The 22,809-nt window shown below is 44.1% G+C and overlaps 1 protein-coding gene across 9 annotated transcripts in view; it reads left to right on the top strand.

The window, feature by feature from the left end:
- The window catches only part of ACTN1 (actinin alpha 1), a 93,281-nt gene extending 77,190 nt beyond the window's left edge, over positions 1-16,091 (top strand). For 5 of the 9 annotated variants that reach the window (XM_030042041.2, XM_030042031.2, XM_030042065.2 and 2 more), the window contains exons 12-21: positions 22-172; positions 2,631-2,739; positions 3,219-3,359; positions 5,294-5,476; positions 6,215-6,349; positions 7,189-7,368; positions 8,262-8,408; positions 10,401-10,481; positions 12,593-12,751; positions 15,198-16,091. In XM_030042041.2, the coding sequence (XP_029897901.1) occupies positions 22-172; positions 2,631-2,739; positions 3,219-3,359; positions 5,294-5,476; positions 6,215-6,349; positions 7,189-7,368; positions 8,262-8,408; positions 10,401-10,481; positions 12,593-12,751; positions 15,198-15,356 (1,445 nt within the window). In that variant the 3' untranslated portion in view covers positions 15,357-16,091. Of the gene's footprint in view, positions 1-21; positions 173-2,630; positions 2,740-3,218; positions 3,360-5,293; positions 5,477-6,214; positions 6,350-7,188; positions 7,369-8,261; positions 8,409-10,400; positions 10,482-11,025; positions 11,092-12,592; positions 12,752-15,197 lie in introns of all 9 variants that reach the window. The other 4 variants (XM_030042056.2, XM_030042049.2, XM_030042082.1 and 1 more) reach the window with 2 other exon arrangements.
- The last annotated feature ends 6,718 nt before the right edge of the window (positions 16,092-22,809 follow it).

Raw genomic sequence — 22,809 nt, 5'->3', positions numbered from 1 at the left:
GTCCTTTGGCTCCCTCCCCAGGTAAGGAAGCAATGCTGCAGCAGAAGGATTACGAAACTGCTACCCTCTCGGAGATAAAGGCCCTGCTGAAGAAACATGAGGCCTTTGAGAGCGACCTGGCTGCACACCAGGACCGCGTGGAACAGATTGCTGCTATTGCACAAGAGCTGAAGTACGGCACCCCGGCACACATCCCATCCTTGTGGCCAGAGAGGCTTAATCAGCGTTGCCCTCTGCCCTCTGGCAAGCCATAAATCAATCTCCATACAAAAATGTTGGGAAGTCCCAGTGTTTCCAAACAGTATCTAGGATACTGCTCTCCAGTATCCGGACGCACCACAAGAGCAGGCCAGAAAACGGATGAGTCGTGGGTGCTGATGAGGGGGTGGCAGAATTTTATCCCCAAGCCAAGTTTCCATCCTCTTCCAGCTCGTTATGCTGCTGTGAACCCTTTCCTAAAGAGTCTGACCTGCCGCTGGTGCCTGCTAGGTTTCAGAGTTGTAACGCCGTCATACTTTTCCAGGAACAGTAGGAAACAGCAGAGGATAGCAGGCCTTCAGTTTGTTCTCTTTTATCAAAAAAATCCTCCTTACTCTGGCAGGAAAAAAATCTGCTGATGCTTGAGCCCATCGTGGCCTCTGCTGCCACCCCCAGCTCTTTGTCCCAGGAGCTCCGCACCTATGGACTCTGGTCGGCACTTGCTCCAGGGCATCCCCACAGCAGCTCAGCTCCCTTCCTGCTTCCCCCTGCTTGGAAACCTTCACTTCCACTCCCTTTCCTGGACTGACGAGTGACGCAGGTTACCAGGACAAATGGGGTCTCCTCAGGGCAGGAAGTTGATTACTAGGGATAGCACGCAGGTAAAGAGCTGGTCTCTGCAGCACAGGGAGAGAAATTTTGAAACTGTGCATGTTTCTTGGCAAAAACAGTCTGAACAACTTGGCGTTGACTTTGTTTCCTGTTTTAAAAATATTTATATATCACACTGGCCTATGTCAAGTTAGTGTCTGGGCTAAGATCAGTACTCTTGGGCTGAAAGACTGTTTTTTCTCTTAAAAATCAGGATAACTGGATCAAGATCATTATCTCCTTTAACAACACAGATTTACGGAATTGCTCCCTTGTCCACTGGAGGATTGACCTTGGAACAGGAGGAGCGTTCAAGGCAATCCTCCATGTCAGTAAGATTAAAACCGAGGCTGGCTAGTCAGCAAGCATTAGCTGACCTGCCACTTCCAAAGCACATGCTACATGCCAGCCAAAACAGCTGCAGCTCTAAGAGCAACAGGGAAGGCTGGGCCTTAATATGGGGGAGAGGTGATTTCTTCCAAAGTGTGAGAACAGCAGCTCTGTCATCCTTCCAAAATCCATTTTCCATCTCAGCAAAGAGGCCATGCCCTGAAAAACAATGGCTGAGCTCTTTTCTCCCCCAGAAATACACTACCAGGGAGATGGAGAGGGTCTGGAGGAAGCCACTGCAGCTGCCCATGCCAGGCATGTTTGCGGGCATGGCACATTCCACTCCCCAGCAGTAGTGGTCCAGCATGGGTGTGTTACAAGCCAGGCTTTCAGAAGCAGTTCTTTCATCGGCAGTGCTGGCTCTGCAGCAAAGTAGATCAAGGAACTGATCTGGATTAAAAACCCAGCAAAGAAAAAGTTATTTTTAGCCCAAATCGGTTTCCTGACTATTTTACCGCAAGACTCCACCAACAGTTGTGCCCACACACCTCAGAAGGGCAATACCATGGTTGGAAAAAACAAGGCTGGGGGAGGCAAGAGGAAACTGTTTAAACCTGCTTAGAGAAATGCTCATCACATGGCCCAGGGTCACTCAGTAGCCCAGTGAGTTATTCTGCTTTCTGTTTCAAGGCTGACACTTCCCAGCTTGGCTGGTCTCCCTCTGCCTGCCGGTTTCTCCCTCTTTGACCATGTGCAGAACCAAGAGCACAAAGCAATCAATACAAGACCAGAAGCTTCAGCTTACCCCCGTGCTCTCCTTTCCCCAGCAATACTCTTACCAGCCTGTCTTCCGTGGGTGCCAACCTATAGACATCTCAGCAAATCACTCCCTGTCAGGCATATAGGAGAGAAACCTACACTGTAATTCTGGGATTGTCCTAAATAAATGAATGGATTGTGTAATTTAGCTATTACTTGGCACCGGTACTATGCAACTCTTAGAACGATCTTAAGCAGTTTCTTTGCATTCATAGTAAAATCTTTGCTGCCCATTCTGATGTGTGAGATACAGGTGGTTAGCCTGCACGATGTTCTTAAGCAGAATACAGGGGCATATTGCTCTGCTCATAATCTCTTTATTCTCAGTTTGAGCAAAAGTGTATACTCCCTTCCACCAGTGCCAAGTTATTCCCATCAGGCAGCCAGCACCAGTGTTTGTTGAGGGCTTGGGTGGTGGTTGTTTTTCTTCCTGTTCTGTGCTGTTTGATGTACTATAACATACAGTGTCTCCAAAACGAGATACTGCTGTCTTCCTGGCTCGCTTTACTTGCAGAGACCATGAGCTCTTTGAATCAGTCCTGAAGGCTGATAAAGATTTCTAATGGGTTTCTCTTTCTTCTCCAAAAGGTCTTTATTTGACTTCTTGTCCTTTTTTCCCCCACCCCTTATAGTGAGCTGGACTATTACGACTCTCCCAGTGTCAATGCCAGGTGCCAGAAGATCTGTGATCAGTGGGATAATCTGGGTGCCCTAACCCAGAAACGTAGAGAAGCCTTGGAGGTGAGACCTGTTACAACTTGGACCTTTGGGATTACGTGGGTAGGTCATTTGTGGAAAGCAAGCTGCAGCGGGCACGAGCAACCAATTTCAGCTCTTGTGCACTCCTAGAACATCCCGGATGGTAAACAAGGGCTACATTTCAGTATATTTAGCCTGCTTTTCCCCTTCCAGCCCAATTATAGTGCCGTTCATTTGCTCAGGCTATTGATTTATTTCTACTTTTCTGTGTTTTGTAATTTTGTTCTGCTTGAAAAGACTGTCCTTGTTTTATTTCAAAAGACCTCAGATTTTTCCATCAGAGTAAAAAATCCATCCTGTGTGTAATCTCTTAACAGCAGAGAGACTTTTACCGTAGTGCTGTCCTGGGAGCACCTAGGAGGTCTGAAAGGAAGGAGCAGCTCAGACAACCCACATATCTATATGATTATTCTTCTCTAACCATTTTTTCTGATTTTCTTTCTTTTTCTGTGCATGTGCAGAGGACAGAGAAGCTACTGGAAACAATTGACCAGTTGTACCTGGAATATGCCAAACGAGCTGCCCCTTTTAATAACTGGATGGAAGGGGCCATGGAGGACCTGCAGGACACGTTCATTGTTCACACCATTGAGGAGATCCAGGTACAGAGTGGTCATCTGCACCAATCAGGTTGGGATAGAGGGAAGTCGGGTCTCCTGGATTCCTAGTGGTGCTGAATTTGTAGGTCATGTTTTGGTGCTTCTGCTCTAGTGAGTGAACCTTAGCAAAAGAAACAAAAAGGAGTATGTTGTTCCTTGATTTCCTCCAAAAACCTGGATCTGGATATGTATGAAATGTGCTCACACCATCCTAGCTGGACACAAAGAAGTGACAGTGGATTTTTCAGTGTAATTCCAGAGTCTTATTAATGAAAGCCTGAAAATTGAGTGACTCTCTCTTTTAGGGTCTTGTGGGGTTTTTTTAACCCACATGAGCAAAGCTTAATGCTGCTCACAGGTTCTGCAGGTCAGTTGCCCTATACAGTGTCATGACCAGGTCATCTGGTCCTATGTGATAGGACGTGCCATGACGGCAGTAATTGTCCACTTTGGTAGTGGATTAGGATTTGAAGCAAAAGTCTTCTTGCCTCCTGCAAGGCAACAGAGACAATATCTCAGTTTTCCCCCTTCTGAAAGGGTGTTACGAAAGCAACTTGAGGTATCTACAGGTAATTTTCAGACCTTTGAGACCAGGAATTACTCTTCCTGGGTTGCAGTGGGGACTTGTATTTCTCCTGCTTGCTGGGCTTATGAAAAGAATCCAAGTCAGCTCTTTGCAGGAAAGGCTGACAACAATGTGGCCATCAGTGAGGCAGTGAATGGGAGACCAACAGGACACACTACGCAGCCAGGGCAGTGAAGGGGTAGTGAAATAGCCCTAGCCTAGTATCAGCTCTGTTACTGAGCTGCTACTTGTTTCTTCTACCCTTCCCTCCTGAACAAAGGGGTTCATTAAGTCTTTCATAATGCAGAACAAATCTGAACAGCATTTAAACACTTCCATCATCTCTTTGTGACTGTTTGCCATATCTTTCCCAGCCCCCTAGACTTGCATTACATCTCTATAGCCACTGCAGCAGCTGCAATGTAATGAGTCACCATGTAAGGAAGGAATTTTACAAAAAGTAGTTACAGTGTGTGTTGTAAAAGAGTGGTCAATCATACAGTTTACTTTAATTCGTTCTTCTGTCCACACTGTTCCCTCGATTATCCTTGCACATGCCTCTCTGTCCCCCACTCGTTTTGTTGCCTTTTTCCCTGCATTTGCTTCCCTAGTCTTGATCTTCCAGGCATCTGGGATGAAGTACCTTAAAGGCCTGTAGAAGCAGTGGGAGATGAGCCAGGACCAACTGGCTTGTCAGCTGTCCACAAACTACCAGCAAGCGTGCCCCCACCATCGGTCCTTGGAGCAGAGTCTGGGCACTGCAGCAAGACGGGAAACAGGGCCTGTTGTGTTCAGGGAGAAGGAGCTGTTTTTCAGCAGGAGGAGCATATGTTTCCTGTGCAAGTTTGCAGTTGGCTGAAGACCTTTACCTAGTTCTAACTGACTCTGATCAGACTGAATCTGACTCTTACTATTAATCTGGAGTTATCTTAGGTGTAGAACTAGTGCATACCTAGTGGGAAAAGAAAAACATGGCACATTTACACTAGTGAGACATGACTGCTTTAAAGTAATGCTAGTAGTCAGATCTTTTTCCCAAAGGGGCTGACAGGCAGTCGCTGAGCGCTGTTGGAGAAATAGTTCCCCCTAAATTATGAGCCAGAATTATTCCACCATTTTTTGGGATGTGATCTCTGTCACTGGTCAACATGGGACAGAAACAGAGGGAAAATGAGACTTCACATCATTTAACTACTTAAAACAGCCTGTTCACTGATGCTGAGAGAACCTGAAAAGTGTGTTAGAGTAGCCTGCTTTGTATCCTGGGAATACGTAAGCTTTTGCAGTTACTTCTGCAGGAATACATTTGCTGAAGAGGCTATTCAGTAACTAATGCTCTTACCCTCCCTTTGCTGCTGCCTTCCTTCTGCAGGGATTGACCACAGCACACGAACAGTTCAAAGCCACTTTGCCAGATGCCGACAAGGAGCGACAGGCCATCCTGGGAATCCACAATGAAGTCTCAAAGATTGTCCAGACATACCATGTCAACATGGCAGGAACGAATCCTTACACTACGATCACCCCACATGAGATCAATGGCAAATGGGAACATGTGAGTTCTCTCCAACCTTGCAAGTTAGTGTGGCAGGATGCCACTGCTCAATCACTGAGGCCCCAGGAAGTGGATTATTTACTCTTCAGTTACCCTCTCATGCTTACTGCTGAGCTTTTTTTTTTTTTTTGTCATTTGTTTTCGGCTCAGTTGCCATGTGCTTGGAAAGTGGAAGACATCTTTCATATAAATGCCTAAGGGATGTTTGATCCCTTTTACTTGCTATTTTTATAATGAAAGATGCTAAATTAAAAGCTTTGAGGTTTTCAGTCCTCAGTTGACCTGACAAGCAAGTAAGTATGGCATGTGACTCAGTATCCTTTTTCACCATTAGACCCTTCAGATGTTTTACGTCCACAGCCAAGTAGCCTTCCCTTGCTGTAAACCTAAAAGAGCAGCTACTCTCCATACCAGCTGTGCTGCTGGTTCTTACTGCCAAACAAGATCACCAAAGTGAGATCTGAACAGGGTCCTGCAATTCAGTTAACATGAGCCACCAAAAACCCAAGTGGTGAATGGAAGCTTCTTCTGGTCTTCCATTGCCCAAGATGAGTTTGCGGCGTGCACCCTACAGCAGATAGGATTCACGTTCCATGAGCCTTCCCACCATGTCCTAAACCACATGACTGCTTGTTTTCAGTGCAAACACCCACTCCTCCCTTCCTTGTGGCAATTTCTACATTTACTATACATGTGCCTCTGTATGTATAAACTGCACACTTTGTTACTCTGCTGTAGGTGCGGCAACTGGTTCCCAGAAGGGATCAAGCCCTGATGGAAGAACATGCTCGCCAGCAGCAAAATGAACGACTTCGTAAACAGTTTGGTGCACAAGCCAATGTCATTGGACCCTGGATCCAGACCAAGATGGAGGTAGTGCTTTGCTCATTTTGAAACAGTATGTTTTCCTCTGTGATCCTCACTGATATTCTTATCCTTGGTCTTTCTTGACCATTGTCACGGTCATTTCTTCCTTCAGGTTACAGCAAGAGAACGTTTCACAGAAAATATGGAGAATCCCAAGGTTGATACCAGTTACTGAAGTTCTTGTACTTTTCTTCCCCTAACTCTTTAGTACAGAGATTAAAAAAATGACTTAAAATGGCGAACACTGGTATTTTAATAGAGTTGTGTTTATATGCAGCAAGTTAAAAACCCTAGATCGGAGGCATATTTTCTGTAACTGCTTTCACAGCAATAGTCTTGATACACATGACAAAATAAATACAATTAGCATATCACACATCAGTAGAGGAGACATATTTTTAAGAGAGCTCTTCTCTCTTTAGGTGAGATTTGAGTTAAAGTAATTGGAGTTGATGAAATGGAAAAATACAAAGCTATTACTGATGGCAGGAGCTGTAAAGAAGAGAGCAATTACAGAAATATGTCTGTATGAAGGGACTAACTTAATGGCAGACAGTACATCAGAAAAAGATCTGGCTTGGTACAGTACTATCTTATGGACTGCAGTTTCCTTTTCTTTTGTATCCTTGTATGAGACACATCTCATGACTCACCTCACTTGGAAAATATTCAGGGCTCTGCTAAAATTTTTGCTGACACTGTCTTGGCTCATTTAAAGTAACTGCTCCGTGAGATTTTTTTTGAATCATCATCCTGTGTGAGCGTGAAATAGCTGCAATAAATGTCAAGCATGTTGAGGCTTGTCCTTCCAATGGGGTCTAACTCCTTTGGCTTTGCTAATGCAGGAGATTGGCCGCATTTCAATAGAGATGCATGGGACCCTGGAGGACCAGCTCAACCACTTGCGGCAGTATGAGAAAAGCATTGTGAATTACAAACCAAAGATTGACCAGTTGGAAGGAGACCACCAACAGATCCAGGAAGCGCTTATCTTTGACAACAAGCACACCAACTACACCATGGAGGTAAATGTTTTGGCAGCAGATCAGACAGCCTCATCTGCTGTGACCAGTTAGCATCAGCCACATCTAGCTCTGGCAACGTGTTGTGGTTCTCAGGAAAATGGAGAGCTTGACAATGTGGCCAAGCATGCAACAACATGTTGCTGAATTTCTGTTTTTGCTTTGCTGTACTTCGTGCCAACCCATTCCAATGTACTTCCAAATAGAGACAATAGAAATAACCTGCATGAGATCAACAGTATTGCTTGAAAGAGTGGCTGCTCTCATTTCTCCTGCCACCTGATTGTGGCAGCCTATTGGTGATTTTGAGCTGCCACAGCCAGGCAGAAGAAAAAAGTCCAACAAAAGCTTTTTTAAAATCGGAGTCTGGCTTTCTGTTGACAACGTGAGGTTTCTTGGAAGCAATCTGAGTTCAACATGAGTCCAGCAGAACACAGACGGTCTTTGAAACTTGTCTTTTGGTTTCTGGTCAGCTCCCCCTTAAGCAGCAGCAGAGGCAGTGGAACACCAGTGTCTTCCAAGGACTGTGGTTTATTTATTTTCTTGGTAAGGAGAGTTTTCTGCCCAACTAAGTCCTAGAAGCACTGAGTTTGATTTTTATTTGTGTTGAAGGCCCCCAATATGTTGCCTGACAAGGCAATGGAACTTTGCAATAGGACCAAGACTTTCTTAAGATCAGGAATTGTCCTCTTCAATTTTTTTTAGTCAAAATTCAGATTTTAAACATCTGGTTGGCTAACTGCAGATGAGAAGGAAGTTTTTCTGAGCAAATGGACTTCTCCTGCCTTGGCCACGAGGATCATTTAATTTGCAAGAAGTAGCACATTCTGTCCATTGGCCTGGGAGGCAGAAGAGCTACTTTTTAATTTTAAAATTATCCTGTCCTCTTTCTCCAGCATATCCGAGTGGGCTGGGAGCAGTTACTAACAACAATTGCTAGAACCATCAACGAAGTGGAAAACCAGATTCTGACCCGTGATGCCAAAGGAATCAGCCAGGAACAGATGAATGAGTTCCGGGCTTCTTTCAACCATTTTGACAGGGTAAGTCAGTGCTGACTGCAGCTTGGTAAGCTACAAGTTTCCATGTAGACTGCACAGTGCAATAAAAAACAAACAGTCACTGTGATAAAACTAGATCAATAAAAGATGTTTCATTCTTAAAAACGCCACTCCTGTGGAGCAGTCATTCCTGTGAAGACTGCTAAGTGATCATTGGGCTGGGAGGAGAAGTGTATCTTCACAGGAAACTGCTAAGTTTCCTGATAAAGCTTAAGTATGGAAAAGTTTGAAGGCTTATTTAGGAAATTAGACTTTTACCCTGTCTTCTCCAGAGAGCAGATTATTATGTTGATTTATAAAATTCTTTGGAATAGCTGTCCTCCACTCTGACATACCATCTCATAAACCTGTATTGAGGAGACGAGTATTGCTCTTGTATGGAGCAAACAGGAGGATCTATACACACCACGGCATTGCATGGTGTAGATAAACCCTGATGTAAAGCCGGCCTTGCCTTACTGTGGAAATACATGCCAAGGCACTAACGGGAGCAATAAGAAAGGAATTCCTTAAAGGAAATTCTCCTCCCTCAATTTGCCAGCCTGTCTGCAGCTCTTCCGTCTCAACCCAAATCACAAAGGTGTCATGCAGGGAAGCAGAGACAGCAGCCCAAGCCTGAAACTGGCTCCATTATCAACCCCGTCAATGTTGTCTGGAAATCCATGAGCAGCCTGCAGCGATACTAAGTCAGTGATGCAAATACAGGTTGCTCTCCACCACTTGCTGCACCAGCCAGACTGTTTGAAAGGTCTGCAGAGAACAGGGCTGCAGCCCACCCTCAGAGATTGGCAACACTTTCAGATTGCTTGAACACTGGCTATTTCAGCCCTTCTCTAGCTGCCTAAGAAAAACAAAAAACATGGCTTCTTTTCTTAGCAGAGGGACCCATAAAGCCCTGTAGATGTTATATTTTGACCTTCATATCGTTTGCCCCTCCCTCCACAACAATCCGAATGATAATGCAGAGAGAACGTGGGTTTCCCATCTTCATCTGTGTATTTGATTTATGAAGGCTTAACGCTGACTCTAAAAGCTGATTTTCTGAAGAAAGTCGCTTGGAATTGGCCCCATCATCCTGTCTGTAGCTTCCTTGATCTGGCCAGAGATGGTGCCAGCAGGCAGGGGCTCTTCAGTGCTTGGGAGCTGTCCTGAGCTAAAATTCTGCAGGGTGGATTGGGATGCTCAGTTCCTGTGCTAGCTTGTGTATAGTTTGATGGGTACATCCAAACGCTGGGGGAGTGGGGAATGAGCAATGAGCAAAGGGAAGAGCAGCTGCCAAGCCATGTTGTGCTGTGCTGTACAGCAGTGCTGTTTGCAGAGCTGAGCACTTGAAGTAGCTTTGCCAGTCAAAGCTCCACCTCATGTGCAGGTCTCATAAATACAGCCGTAACACTGCTCCCCTGAGCTTCAGCTGTTTTTCCTTGTCTGTTCCTGGGATGCCCTGACAGCTAAGCTTCCTTGGGTGCGTTGCCAAACATACCTGCCCTCACCTACTCCTTTAGTGGGACTTTTGACTAGAAGATAAGGCAATGCTTCCCACTGCCTCTGCCTGCTTACCTGCACTCCGGGTTACTAGTGAAACACAGGGCTTCTGACATTATGAATAACAAGCAGTGATGCAAGTAATTCACTTGGGAGATGGAAATCTTGAGGCTTCTGAGCATTAACTGTTTTTGTCATTCAAGTGCTCTCAAGATGTGACGAGCTCTCTGAGAAGGAACTGTTCCAAGAGCATTTTTAGCACATCCTGAAATGTCATTGTGATATCTAATGTTGTGCACTTTTTATTTTTCTTCCCTGTCTTTCTATCTGCATGTCATTCTTCCTTTCCCTCTCTCCTCACCCACTGCATGATGCACCTGTTTGTTGTCCTTCCACCTCCCTTTGAACTCCTCTGTGTCTCCCTTCCTTCTGCCCCACACCGTCACCCCACTGGCACTGCATGTCCTGCTGCCTGGCACACCGCATAACCAGGACCACTCCGGCACACTTGGCCCTGAGGAATTCAAAGCCTGTCTCATCAGCTTGGGTTACGATATTGGAAACGATGCACAGGTACTGAATGCTAGTGGTGAACACAGCCAGATGTTAAACTGTGAAAAAATAACAGTTTTTTCCTTTCTTTTCTTGTTTGTCTTAATCCATCTGTCATTGCTGTTCTTGTGTTTGACTATATATACATCACTTTTCTGTACTACTTCCTCTCTAAATGTACTTTGGTATCTATTCCTTCTTAATTCCCTAATTGTTTGTCTTGGGAGAATTCCTTTTATGTCTTCAAACTATTCCATTTACTTCTGTGGCACTTAACACTCCTTTTCTTCTCCATCCCTCAATCTGTCTTGCTTGATATCTTCATTCCTTTTTTTCATCATCGATATCTTCCTTGCGTGTAAACTATTCCATGTCCAAAACCACCTTTGCTTCTTCATGGTTTCACAAACTACCTTTCCTCTATTGTTTTTCATTGTAAATCCCTCCTTCTGTCTCCTTCCCTGTGAAACTCATTCTTTGTAATGTCTCCTGTGGGTTCATTTCTCCCTGGACTGGTCTCCCTTTTCTCTCTTGGCTTTTTCCATCTTTGCATCATTCCCTGTAGAAGAAGACTGGTATGATGGATTGTGAAGATTTCCGAGCCTGCCTTATCTCCATGGGTTACAATATGGTAATGTAGAGCCCTCTGTCACTCCTGTTCAAAGTGATTCTTGTAGGTACCTTCAAAAATAACAGAAGAATGTGTAGTGAATCAAGGTAAATACAGCCTTATTTCCCAGAACTATCAGCAACGGATGTTAAATCTAGTATTAGTTGTATATGTATAATTTTTGTCTCGCAGCAGTAGCTGAAGGTAAAAAAATGGAAATCATTGTCTAATTCCTGTATATTTCAAATAAGAATTATATTTATCAAACTGTGTAGCTACAACTGGAAGAAACAATAAACTTCCTTGTATTGGTACCTACACTCTGCACAGCACAGACAACCTCCCCAGCCCTAAGTATCATTTGAACTCATCTGGAAGTATACATGACCTGATTTCTGAATACACTCAAACGCTGCTCCTCTCATTCTTACCATTTATTTCACATCTCTCTTCCTGTACATGTAAGTAAGTTCAAGTTCCAGTCATCCTCCCTGTAGCTTTTCCCTCACCAGAGTACCGGCATATTCAGAACAGTAACATGTGGCACCTTGAGAGGTGCGATAACTAATAGGAAGAGCTTCACCGAAGACTGTTGCTCATGAAAGGACAGGAGAAGAGCGTAGTGCAAAAATATCCAGCTGTACTCTCAGTATCTTTGCTCCTGATGTCAGGCAAAGCAGTGTTTAATCATTTTACTCATCAGCCCAGTATAAATACAGACTCTTTAATGTAGCGTGCCAAGCCACAGTAACATTTGATTAGATACCTTAATTACTCTTGAAGGTATACTGTTCTAGATGTGTTAGAAGAGCCTGTTCCCAGGAAAAGATGCACCTCTGCTCTCCCCTCCTTCTTACCTGAGGAGGAAGGGGTCCCAGAGATGAGAATAGATTATCTTCTGTTTATATGCAAAAAAAAAAAAAAAAAAAAAAAGCAGAAAACTACACTACAAGGTTTTGGCTTTTGTAGGATCTTTCCTGTAAAGGCCACTTCCCTGGGCCACCCCAGATATGCAAGTCCTTCTTTCCTAAGCCTGTCTAGTTAAGATGAACCAGATACTATTAAAGACCCCAGAGGCGTTTCTTCTGGTGGCTTCTGTTCTGGCAGCTGAAGAGAACTGTAAAAGTTCTCTTCTAGTAAATGAAAATAAAAGGAATTGAGGAATGCAGACCTTCAAATATTGCTAGAGACATCTAGCACGACATGTATTACAGAGAAATTTGCATCTTCCCCTGAAGTCTGGGTGATATGTTCCCTGATAGGAGCATTGTCCTAGAGGTAGATGGAGCTGGATGGTATCCTAGGGGCACAGCTGAGAATATTTTATTCTGAAGGACAAATGAGTGGGAAGCATTTGTACAAAATAGCAAGCTAAAAAAGAATATCCTGATAAAAAAATCAGAAGTGGTTTCTATTTGGCTTTGTTTTTCTAGCTGTGAGACCTGCTGCTGAACAGTTTCTCCCCACTATCATAGTACTGCTGCTCAAATGTCCAGGCTTACATGACTTTCTTGTTCTCCAGGGAGAGGCAGAGTTTGCCCGCATCATGAGCATCGTCGACCCTAACCGTTTGGGTGTAGTGACATTCCAGGCCTTCATCGACTTCATGTCCCGGGAAACAGCAGATACAGATACTGCTGACCAGGTTATGGCTTCCTTCAAGATCCTGGCTGGAGATAAGGTCAGGCTCCACATCTTCCTTTCCTGCATCTGCATTGCTCCTGCTTTGCTTTTTCTCTTTTGTCTCCGAGAGAAGGTGTCAAGGGAAGCACTCTCCAGCGTGGAGGGTATTTTCACATGAACATTGTGCGGTGCTGGAGGAGTGCAAGGCTAAAGTGTGCAGCCTGCCAACGCATTTGAAAGTCCTGTTCAGCTGTCAGTCAGAACTTTGCTGCCCACTCTTGCTTTAAAAATTTAATTAAGAGCTTGGTTGCAATTTGTTATTTTAAAATGTATGAGCAAATTCAACAGATGGTTCTTGATTAGTCTTGAAAAACTAGTAATTACTGACAGCTGTAAACTTGAGATGACCTTTCTCAGACATACGTGTGTCACTATCAGTTGTTATACAATCAATAGATTTTCATTGAGGATATGCTGTAGCTGCAAGAGGAGCATCTTTTAATCACAGAAATTGGTCTAAAGTAGGAAAACTCCCAGGATGATACTAAAAGTATTCATTTTCTAAATTTGCATCATCAGTGGAACCAGCTGATAAAAAAAAAAGTAATCTTATTTTTCTCATATAACAATCCCCACTAATCTTTTATGTAATTGAACAAATAATATGTACGTGTATGTCATGGTTTAACCCCAGCCAGCAACTAAGCACCACGCAGCCGCTCACTCACTCCCCCCCCCCACCCAGTGGGATGGGGGAGAAAATCGGGAAAAAGAAGCAAAACCCACGGGTTCAGATAAGAACAGTTTAATGAAACAGAAAAGAAGAAACTAATAATGATAATGATAACACTAATAAAATGACAACAGTAATAATAAAAGGATTGGAATGTACAAATGATGCGCAGTGCAATTGCTCACCACTCGCCGACCGGCACCCAGCTAGTCCCCGAGCGGCGATTCCCCGCCCCCACTTCCCAGTTCCTATACTAGATGGGACGTCCCATGGTATGGAATACCCCTTTGGCCACTTTGGGTCAGGTGCCCTGGCTGTGTCCCCTCCCAACTTCTTGTGTCCCTCCAGCCTTCTTGCTGGCTGGGCATGAGAAGCTGAAAAATCCATGACATTAGTCTAAACACTACTTAGCAACAACTGAAAACATCAGTGTGTTATCAACATTCTTCACATACTGAACTCAAAACATAGCACCGTACCAGCTACTAGGAAGACAGTTAACTCTATCCCAGCTGAAACTAGGACAGTGTAATATTAATGTATCTATATTTGCTAATGATTTTATTCATCTCACTTGAAATGTGGGATACCATTTCTCTGATTGTAATGAGTTACTCTTAAATCCAGTACTGGTTTCCATGTTTCACTAATAATCTTTTCATAATCTGTAATGTAGAAACCCATGATACCTGTCCTTTAGGCATCTGCCTGACTAAAGCCGGTCCTATTGTCTTTCAAGGCCTGAAAATTCCACATTATTCAGATAAGCTAATCACTGAATGAATAGGTACTTTTGGATACAGTATTACTTATTAACTCATTTACTCTGTGCAGTACGTTAAAGATACTTGTCAGTGTTTAATATGCTCTAGTGACAATAACATGAATCAGACAGCATTTCATTATGAAGAAAAATACCTCTTTATTCACTCCAGTCATTACACTGAAAGGCGGAGTGGGGGGGGGGGGGAGAACTGAAAGTCACAGGAGAGAGAGGGAGAGATGGTGTGAAACCTGAACCATTGTTCAGACAGACTGCAAATGCCCGTGAGTCAGTTAGCTAAAGACAACATACTGGTTAGCAAACAGGCAGCTGCTGTTACCTACTGCATGGAGAGAAGCCAGGCTACCTCAGCTCAGCTCAGTGAGTCTCCAGAAGCTGAATTTACATAAGAAGTTTTGCTTGCTTATGAAAAATGTCTGCTGTGAAAGGCAAGGATTGTTGGGGGAACTGTGGAAGCAATACAAAGTGTTTGCTTGTCTGCTGCCTGCATTGGTGCCACCAGCCAGAGCTAGTGGGGAGGGCTCCTTTCCTTGCTCTGAAGAGGAGGGAACAGCAACTCTCAAGCAGCACAAGCAGCTGTTACCTCCTGCCAGTGAGGGACAGGATCCAAATGAAATTTCTGCTTCCTTCCATTTGCTTTCAGCAGGACCTCCACTGTCAACGGGAAGGCACAGTCTTACACTAACAACTTAACCTTACTTACCTCCAGGTCTCTTCTTTAGGTGTGCCAGCATCTCTCCCGCAAAAACAGTCTTCCTCTCTGTTGTTAAAACCATTTTCTTGTCCAAACGGTAGGGAGTGACTGCATTTCCTCCCAAGGTGTATGCGCAGAGAGCTCCCTGTGTGGGTGTACAGTACTAGTCGAGTTGTTGGGGTCCTGTCCCTGACTGTTGTCTGCTGCCCTGGGGGGACAGGGGGTGGTTGTCCCTCTGAGGAAGGTCAGTTTTCTGAAAGTAACGATCACCTTATTGTTTGTCCTCATTGCAGAACTACATCACTGTGGATGAATTACGGCGGGAACTGCCTCCTGATCAGGCTGAATATTGCATTGCTAGAATGGCACCCTACAATGGCCGTGATGCTGTACCCGGTGCCCTGGACTACATGTCCTTCTCCACGGCACTCTACGGCGAAAGTGACCTTTAACTTTTTTCTGTCCCACCACACGCTCCCTCCCCTCTCCCCTGTCCGACACGCCCTTCTTTCTCTTTGCAAAGCAGCCTCTGCTCCGCTCTTTTTTGTGTTTCCCTGTTTTGCTTCAGATAACAGATCACATTTTTAAGTGGGGGGGAGGACATTGACATGGCACCGCCTACCTTGCCCTTGAAATGACAGTTTACAAAATTATTTTGTGCAAAAAAGTTAAGTTTTAAAAAGAACAGACATATTTTATTATAGAAAAAGGTATTTTTCTCCACCAGATTGAAACTTAAAAAGAAAATGTTAAAATATTGCACCAAATATTTTTTGTTGTGACATAGAAAGTCGAGCACAATGTTACATTCCATCCTTTCCAAAAAGAACCAAACAACAACAAAACACCACTTGTTCTGTTAACTTTTACATTTGCGTATGTCTCTTTTATCACGTTTATCTTGGGAGGGGGGAAGGCACACAAGTGCATGTGTTTGCTGGTTCACTCATTTCATGAAAATATTTTATGATAAACTTTTGAAATTGCTGTGTTTTCTAGGGAAAAAATAATGTACACAGCTCATGTTTTCATATTTAATTAAAAAATACAATATGCCTCCTATGTTTATCAGTGCACAACTTTTTTTGTTGCTGAGAGTTGTCTGGTTTCAGAACATGAAGCTTGAGAGTTGATAACTTTGATATTGCTTGTCACAAACCATATTAAAAATTTCTTGTGATAACAAATCTAGACTTTATTCATTTGTATAGTAAAATTGTTTAATCCTATTTAGTTGAAACCACGAATGACAAAGAGCATCCAAAATTAATGTTTTTTAAATTGAAATTACAATACTTCAAAGGTAAACTTCCTTTCCCCCTTAAGCTTTTCATTCTTGTTGAATGATGTCGGAATTTTCACAGCTTTCTTACTACTTTAAATTTACATCTTATACAATTTTTAACCATCCCTGATACACCCACATGTCTAGGAACAACATTCTTGTTACTAGACCTGTGCGAACAAACAACCACCGTATCTTGAACCATCTATGAAAAATTCTTCCACTGTTTCGTCCTCAACATTGAATATCTCATTGCTCTTGATATCACATCTTCTGACATTATAAATTCTTCCAGAGCCCTCAAGATGATCTTTGTACTGGTCATTCGAAAGAAACCAGCCTTCAGAACAACTCCTTCGGGACCTTTAATAAGTCATAAGGTATACACACACACGCACATGCCTGAAAATCAGGAAGGGGAAGCAGCTAATCCCTTCCCAGCCTTCTCATATGACAGGTGCATTTCTTGCCTTCCCACAACTTTTTTAGGAAACGTGGAGTTAGGAGCAAAAAACTGCATTACTACTGCTTCATGACATGTTTCAAGTGAGTGTTTTTTAGGTATAACGACATACTGCTGTCTCTAGTCCTGAAGGCAGTTTTTATTTTGAAGTAATAACTGCAGGAGTGGAGAATTCATGCACAGATTCACAAGGAGCTCCTGAAGCTCTGGGTAGCATTGCCCTCTGTTCTCCAGAGCAGAACTAAGTCCTGAGGAAAGCATTGTACTTGCTGGGTTGGGGCTCAGCACACCTTTCTGGTTTGTTCCTGACCTTGAGTAGGACACAATAAAAATCACAGCAGCGTGTTGTGATATATCCCAACCTGACAGTATCTGCATACTGTATTTGGGAGAGGGGATGCTAATGTCTCCTACCACGTTTCTTCCAGGAGACACCAAGATCTGCATTCTCCTGTAGGCTGGATAATGTGAGGGCATGCAAGTGAGCGCCATTTAGCTTCATACATAGACAAGGCCAGACTGTACTCGCCACAGTTTGTCTTCAAAGGTTGAAGCAGAGACAGTTCATGTAACTTACCTATAACTGCCTTGTTATTGAGGGCTGGAGTTGAGCTGAAGCTGTTTCCTGTGTTGTAACCCGTGATACTGAGAAGCCTGGAGGGGCTGATATGAATTGTCAGTAATGTAGGACTTGCAGCCACATCAGTATTTAATCCACTTGCAAGCTCCTCTATAGGCCCATTTTCAGCTATATCACTACTATGTTGCTACAAGTAGGACTGTCCTCTTCAAAGATATGAAGTGCCAATTGCATTGCCACATTTTAATGTACATGTTACCTGTTTGAAAACTAAAACAGCGGAGAGGATGACTACAGGCATGAGCAGATAATCTATATTGAAGTTTGCCTCAGAGTACTCATTGCCCTTCCTTTGATAACCCTCCTCTTTCCTCTTGCACAGTAGCTGCCCTGTCCTTGGTTTGCTGCACCTGGAAAAGGACATTTGCACTGTCAAACAAATTGAGGTTCTCTGTGGGCTGTACCTACTCCCAGAAGATGTAATGATACATTTTTTTCATCTTTTTTTAATGCATGCTTTTTTTCTTCTTTTTTTTAATTTAAACTGTAATACCAGGGGGTGGGGAGAATATCTGTTGGGGTTATTAAATGACCACTGTCCAGATAAAAGACCCATGTTATTTTGAAATAGGGCTGGAAAAAGAGCATAGGTGCACCTTGGGCCATCGTTGGACCCAGGTCTGCTACCACTGAGAATGGAGCCAAGTTATTTTGAATGATCCTGATGACAGCACACTGCAAGTCCATGCTTGGAGATTCCAGAATTCCTTACAAAAACCTTTTACTGACCTGTGGCAGTGTTGCACTCTGTGACCAGGTTTCACACAAAACCCCAGCTGGGTGTAAGTATTCCTGGTTTTATGAGACAGAAAACAGGTGGCTGATCCCTGCTTACACCACAAATTGGAAGCGTGTGGGCTCCAGCCTTGCTAACGTTGTTCCGTCGGCACCACAGCACTGCATCCTTTGGAGAAGTTGAGGTGTTAACAGCACCAGAAGGGCCTCGCCTGTGCTTCTGAGTAGTTGAATACGAGTTCAGAATATCGGCAATAGGTGTGCCTAAAATTTTAGGCACAGGTGCTGGTATTTCTTCTGCTTAGGTGGCATGGCCTTTGATAAACTGTCCTAGCGCTGACATGACTGGGTCTTTCCCTCTAGGCTGTAGATAAAGCCTCCCCATTCCCACCCCACCCGAGGAGGAGCACTAGGGTGCTGCAACACATTCACCTTCCTCATGCAGCACAAGACGTATCTTGCAATTGTGTGGCCTAACAGTCTCTGGCAGTTAGTAGTTAGCTGAAATTTGAAAACAGCTTTTTGTATGAGGCTCACGGTTTTGCAGCTAACGTGCTGTTCTTTAGCCAAGTCCTGACATCAGCCTTGATGAAATGCGTCTCTGGAAACAGCTGTTTGCAGCTCAGTGACTGCCCCTTCCCCTGCCAAGAACAGAAGAAGCGGACGATCCTCTTCAAGCTCACATCTCCCATTCAGGGGTAAACTGTTTTCGTCAGTCTGCCATAGTCACTATTTTCAGGCACGGAAATTGAAATAATGCTTTCCCAAGAAATTAACCATTTTCCTTTCACGGCTGTTGAGGTCTTTGGCTGCTGAGATCTCAGTACCTGCCCCGGCATGACTGTCTGACAGTACAGGGGCAAAAAACACATCAGTGCTCAGACAACATGGGTCTGTCTTGCCTGCCAGAACATCAACCACATTTTCAAAAGCCTCTCAAATCTGTCTTGTGACTTGCATTTCTTTAGTGCTGCCAGCATCTGGGTTTGGAGTACAGGAGCAGAGCCAGGAGTCTCAGGAGACAATGAAAGGAAACTGGTCTGCAACCTTGAATGAACTTGGTTTCAAAGAAGTATTCATACATCCACAGAGGATCCATCCAGCTGAATCAGACTGACTGGTTTTATCAGGGAAGTAACGGACAGAGGTGTGTTTGTAATGGCTGGGAAAAGGAGAGGGTGACTGTTTGTAATGGCTGGGAAAAGGAACAGCTCAAACTAAAATGACTTTGTTAGGAAACAAGAATGCAGGTACGATTTTCAGACCATAACAAGAAGATTATTTGTATGACATTACTTGCACTACAGATGCTGGGGTAGGACAGATATTTTTTTCCACCCCTCTGGTAGCCAAGTACTCAGAAACCTTAATCTTGTTGAATTAATCAAACTGCCGAGGTGACTCTGGCTACTGAAAGAATTGCTACTGTGTAAACCCTTAAAATCCATTGCATTAACTCTAAGCTGCTGGAAAAGTCTTAGCATAATAAACCTAGATTAACAAAGTCTAGGGCATATCCTGAGACAAACAGGTAATCAGAACATTCCCCAGCATGCACCAAGAAAATGTGTTCAGTGCTGCAGTCAGTAGAGAACTCACCCATTGCGAAGAATAAAGTTGGATGATTAGATCTTGTACAGGGAAGGATGCTCTATAAGGCTATTTTAGGTAGATGTACATCTCGGCAATTTAAACCCACCGAAAATGCAAGAAGAAAATTAATCTTCTCTATATTCTGAGGACTTGCAGCCACTATAGACTATATATCTCACCAATATATTAAAATGGATTCCTCCTCTGTCTTTGGACACCACACAACAGTCAGGAAATAGTTTCCCATTTTTGTTCTCTGCTTTGATTTCTGGGACATAGATGCATGAAAATATGTCGGTAGAAACTGCACTACATCCCACCACTGTCTTATCTCTTCTCAGCAGGTTTGTTTACACCTTCTTACTATCAGTCACTAGTTCACATCCTGGTGACCTAGCAAGCATTTGAGCAAAATACCAAGAAGGACCTCTAGCTATCATAATACTTAAGTGACCCCGATCCTCATACTGTTTGGAAAAGCATAATCTCTCACTACTTCTGTGGCAAACACCTAGTGTTACTCCCACTGTGCAGACGAAGAAGGCATATGGGGAAAAAGGGCTAGATGTCACTAGAAGGTAGAAATGCAAAGCCTATATTTACAATTGCAATCCAAACACTCTCTGTTCAGCTGCTGCCCAAATCTGGAGGTATTGCTGACTAGGCTTTTCCCTGTTGCACCTAAGCCTTCTCTGCATGCCTATGTTTCTGCTTCGGGGCAGGCCTGGAACAGGCCATTGAAACAACTGGACACCTGGTGCCCTGTGACATTCCCCATCATCGGAATGCCCGAGCATTCCCCTCGCAAACAACCCCGTGTCACCAGGGACTGCAAACCTCACTGCGTGTACAAAGAGCAGTACAAACCAGCAAGACTGGCTGTTTTCTTTGCAAAGCCTCTGGGTGGATTTGCCACCCGTTTGCTCCATAAGAGCCTAACTGTCTAAAATATCTTCACAGAAGGAGAGTAATACAAGTTCAACGCTTCATCCTTCCTCAGGGGATCCCCACCTCCCAGCACTACACCCCAACCAGTGGGAAAACTAATAGGCTGGGCCAGGGAGCATCCCCGAAGCCTCACTCCATCTGCAGCTCTGAAATAAAGAATAAGCACCCAAGCAATAGGAGGGAAAGCATGAACGCATATCCTCGTGGTTTAGGCAATCAGTTTGCAGAAGGAATGCTGCATTTCAGTCCCTGACAGAGGCATTTTTTAGGTATTTTCTGTTAAACAGTCAAAGGATAAAATACAGAACAAAGCCTCAGGGTGGGAAACAGGCCCTAGGCCGCCTCTTCCAGCAGCGCAACCACTAGCGCTGCCCTCAAACTTGCTCTCCCTCAGTTTTCTGCTCCATAGTGGCACAGCTTGAATGCGAGGAGCCTCCCTCCTCCACCACCACAGGCTCACACCGTGGTTAAGGCACTCTGTGGTGGGTGGGAGCCTGGATCTTCAGCCTGAGGAAGTCAGTGGACTCAAGCCTCCAGAGTGATGGGTATTTTAAACAATAGGCCATTTTACGAAATGTAGCTGTTGGTCTCAACGTGTCTTTCGGCAGCTAAAGAGAAAAACAAGTCCTAGTTAGTCCTCGCTAGAAACAGATGTTGGCACTTAAAGACAACTCTGAGCTGTGGATCCCGAGCAGAGCAAGGTTCTGGTTTCCCAGCTGCAGGCAGGTACATTTGTACTGAGCAGGGGCAGGACGTTAAGACCTACATCCCTCACCACTTCTTCCTAGCAGCTCCTCACTCGCTCGCTAGCACACGGGCATTTTTGGTCCCCAGATGTCTACCTTCCTCTGTGTCCTGTGCAAGACCTAGCTCTAGGTCTTGGATTCCTTCTGGGTGGCTGGCACCTGTTAGGTGCTGCAGCGAAGGCAACTGAGTGGTTACTGTCTCCAGCCAGAAGCGATTTTCCTGTGGTCCTCGGGGAGGTCCGTGGCAGAGCGGAGAACTGAGCCCAGCTCTGTTGCCTTCCTGTCTAAGTGCTGCAGTCACCCTGCAACTATTTCAAACCTTTTCCCAGACCATTCCCCCCAGTTCCTTAATTGCTGTCGTGGCTTTTTGTATGAACCCTGTGGCTTTCGTTGTACAGATTTGCCTAAAACCAAGCACTACTTTAAACTGCAGAGTTGAGAAAGCATTTTATACCTTCTTTATTATTAAGCACACTCAAACATCACCACGATCACTTTAACAAACCATTTCTCTCTTGCTACTTCTTACTTGAATAGGGCATAATCTCTAATCTGTGGTACTGAACCACAGCATCCTGCTTTCTGCCACAGAGAAAATAAAATGTCTTCTTCAGGGAAGCAAGCAAGCAGTTCACTTACCCCAGCAATAAACAGATTGTGTTTTTTAAGTACCCTGATTCCAGCTGAGTATTTGTTTACATTTGTAGGTGTGCAGTCAGGATGCTAATAGTTCCCAGTGGGCTTTCAGATGGTGTTGGTGTTCTGAGAGACCAATCTTTTCATGCAACCAAAATAACGAGGAAACTAAAACACAGCTTTATTACAAAAGTTGATTTTGCACATGATAGCTTCCAGAGATGCTACCCACACACTAGAGGCAATGCTGCAGATTCTTCTAATGATGTATTTCATGCCTTTTACCACCCATGCAGAGTGTCCACAACCAAGAAAGGGAAAATGGGACTCCAGCCTGGCTCAGGCACCAGCAGAGCAGCCAGAGCTGCGTTCCAGACGCACAGCCGCATTCCCCACTGACATGACCCCAGAGACTGCAGAGATGCAGGATAAAACCGAAAAAGCTTTAATTGGGCTTCCGGCATGACTTATCTTCATTATTGCCAGAAACTCAAATCCCTATTACTCCCATACCATTCCAAGACTGCCACCTAAGGAGCTTTTTTCTGCTTCTGAGCTTCTTACGCAGCAATTCAAGCACACAGGCACACAGAGGCTCTGGTGCTACTCCTGTAATAGTCCAGCTCTGCTACCTACACAGAATTTGCATAGAAAGAGTCACAGGGCTGCCATTTTGAGTGTCCTAGACAGTCTTATCAAATAAAGAAGTAAAATAGCCTTACAACTGAACGTTGTATTCAAAGTTGTGAGACATACTTGCCCCAGCTACAGCTACCCACTTTTTCTTTTTCAACCACAGTTAGCTTTGTTAAGCTGTCGCATTACTCCATTTTCTTACCAAAAAGAGTTCACATCAGTT

This window comes from Aquila chrysaetos, chromosome 2, assembly GCF_900496995.4.
Source record: "Aquila chrysaetos chrysaetos chromosome 2, bAquChr1.4, whole genome shotgun sequence".
NCBI lineage: Eukaryota > Metazoa > Chordata > Aves > Accipitriformes > Accipitridae > Aquila > Aquila chrysaetos.
Note: the sequence above shows the minus strand (reverse complement) of the source record. Positions and strands in the feature narration are given on the sequence as shown.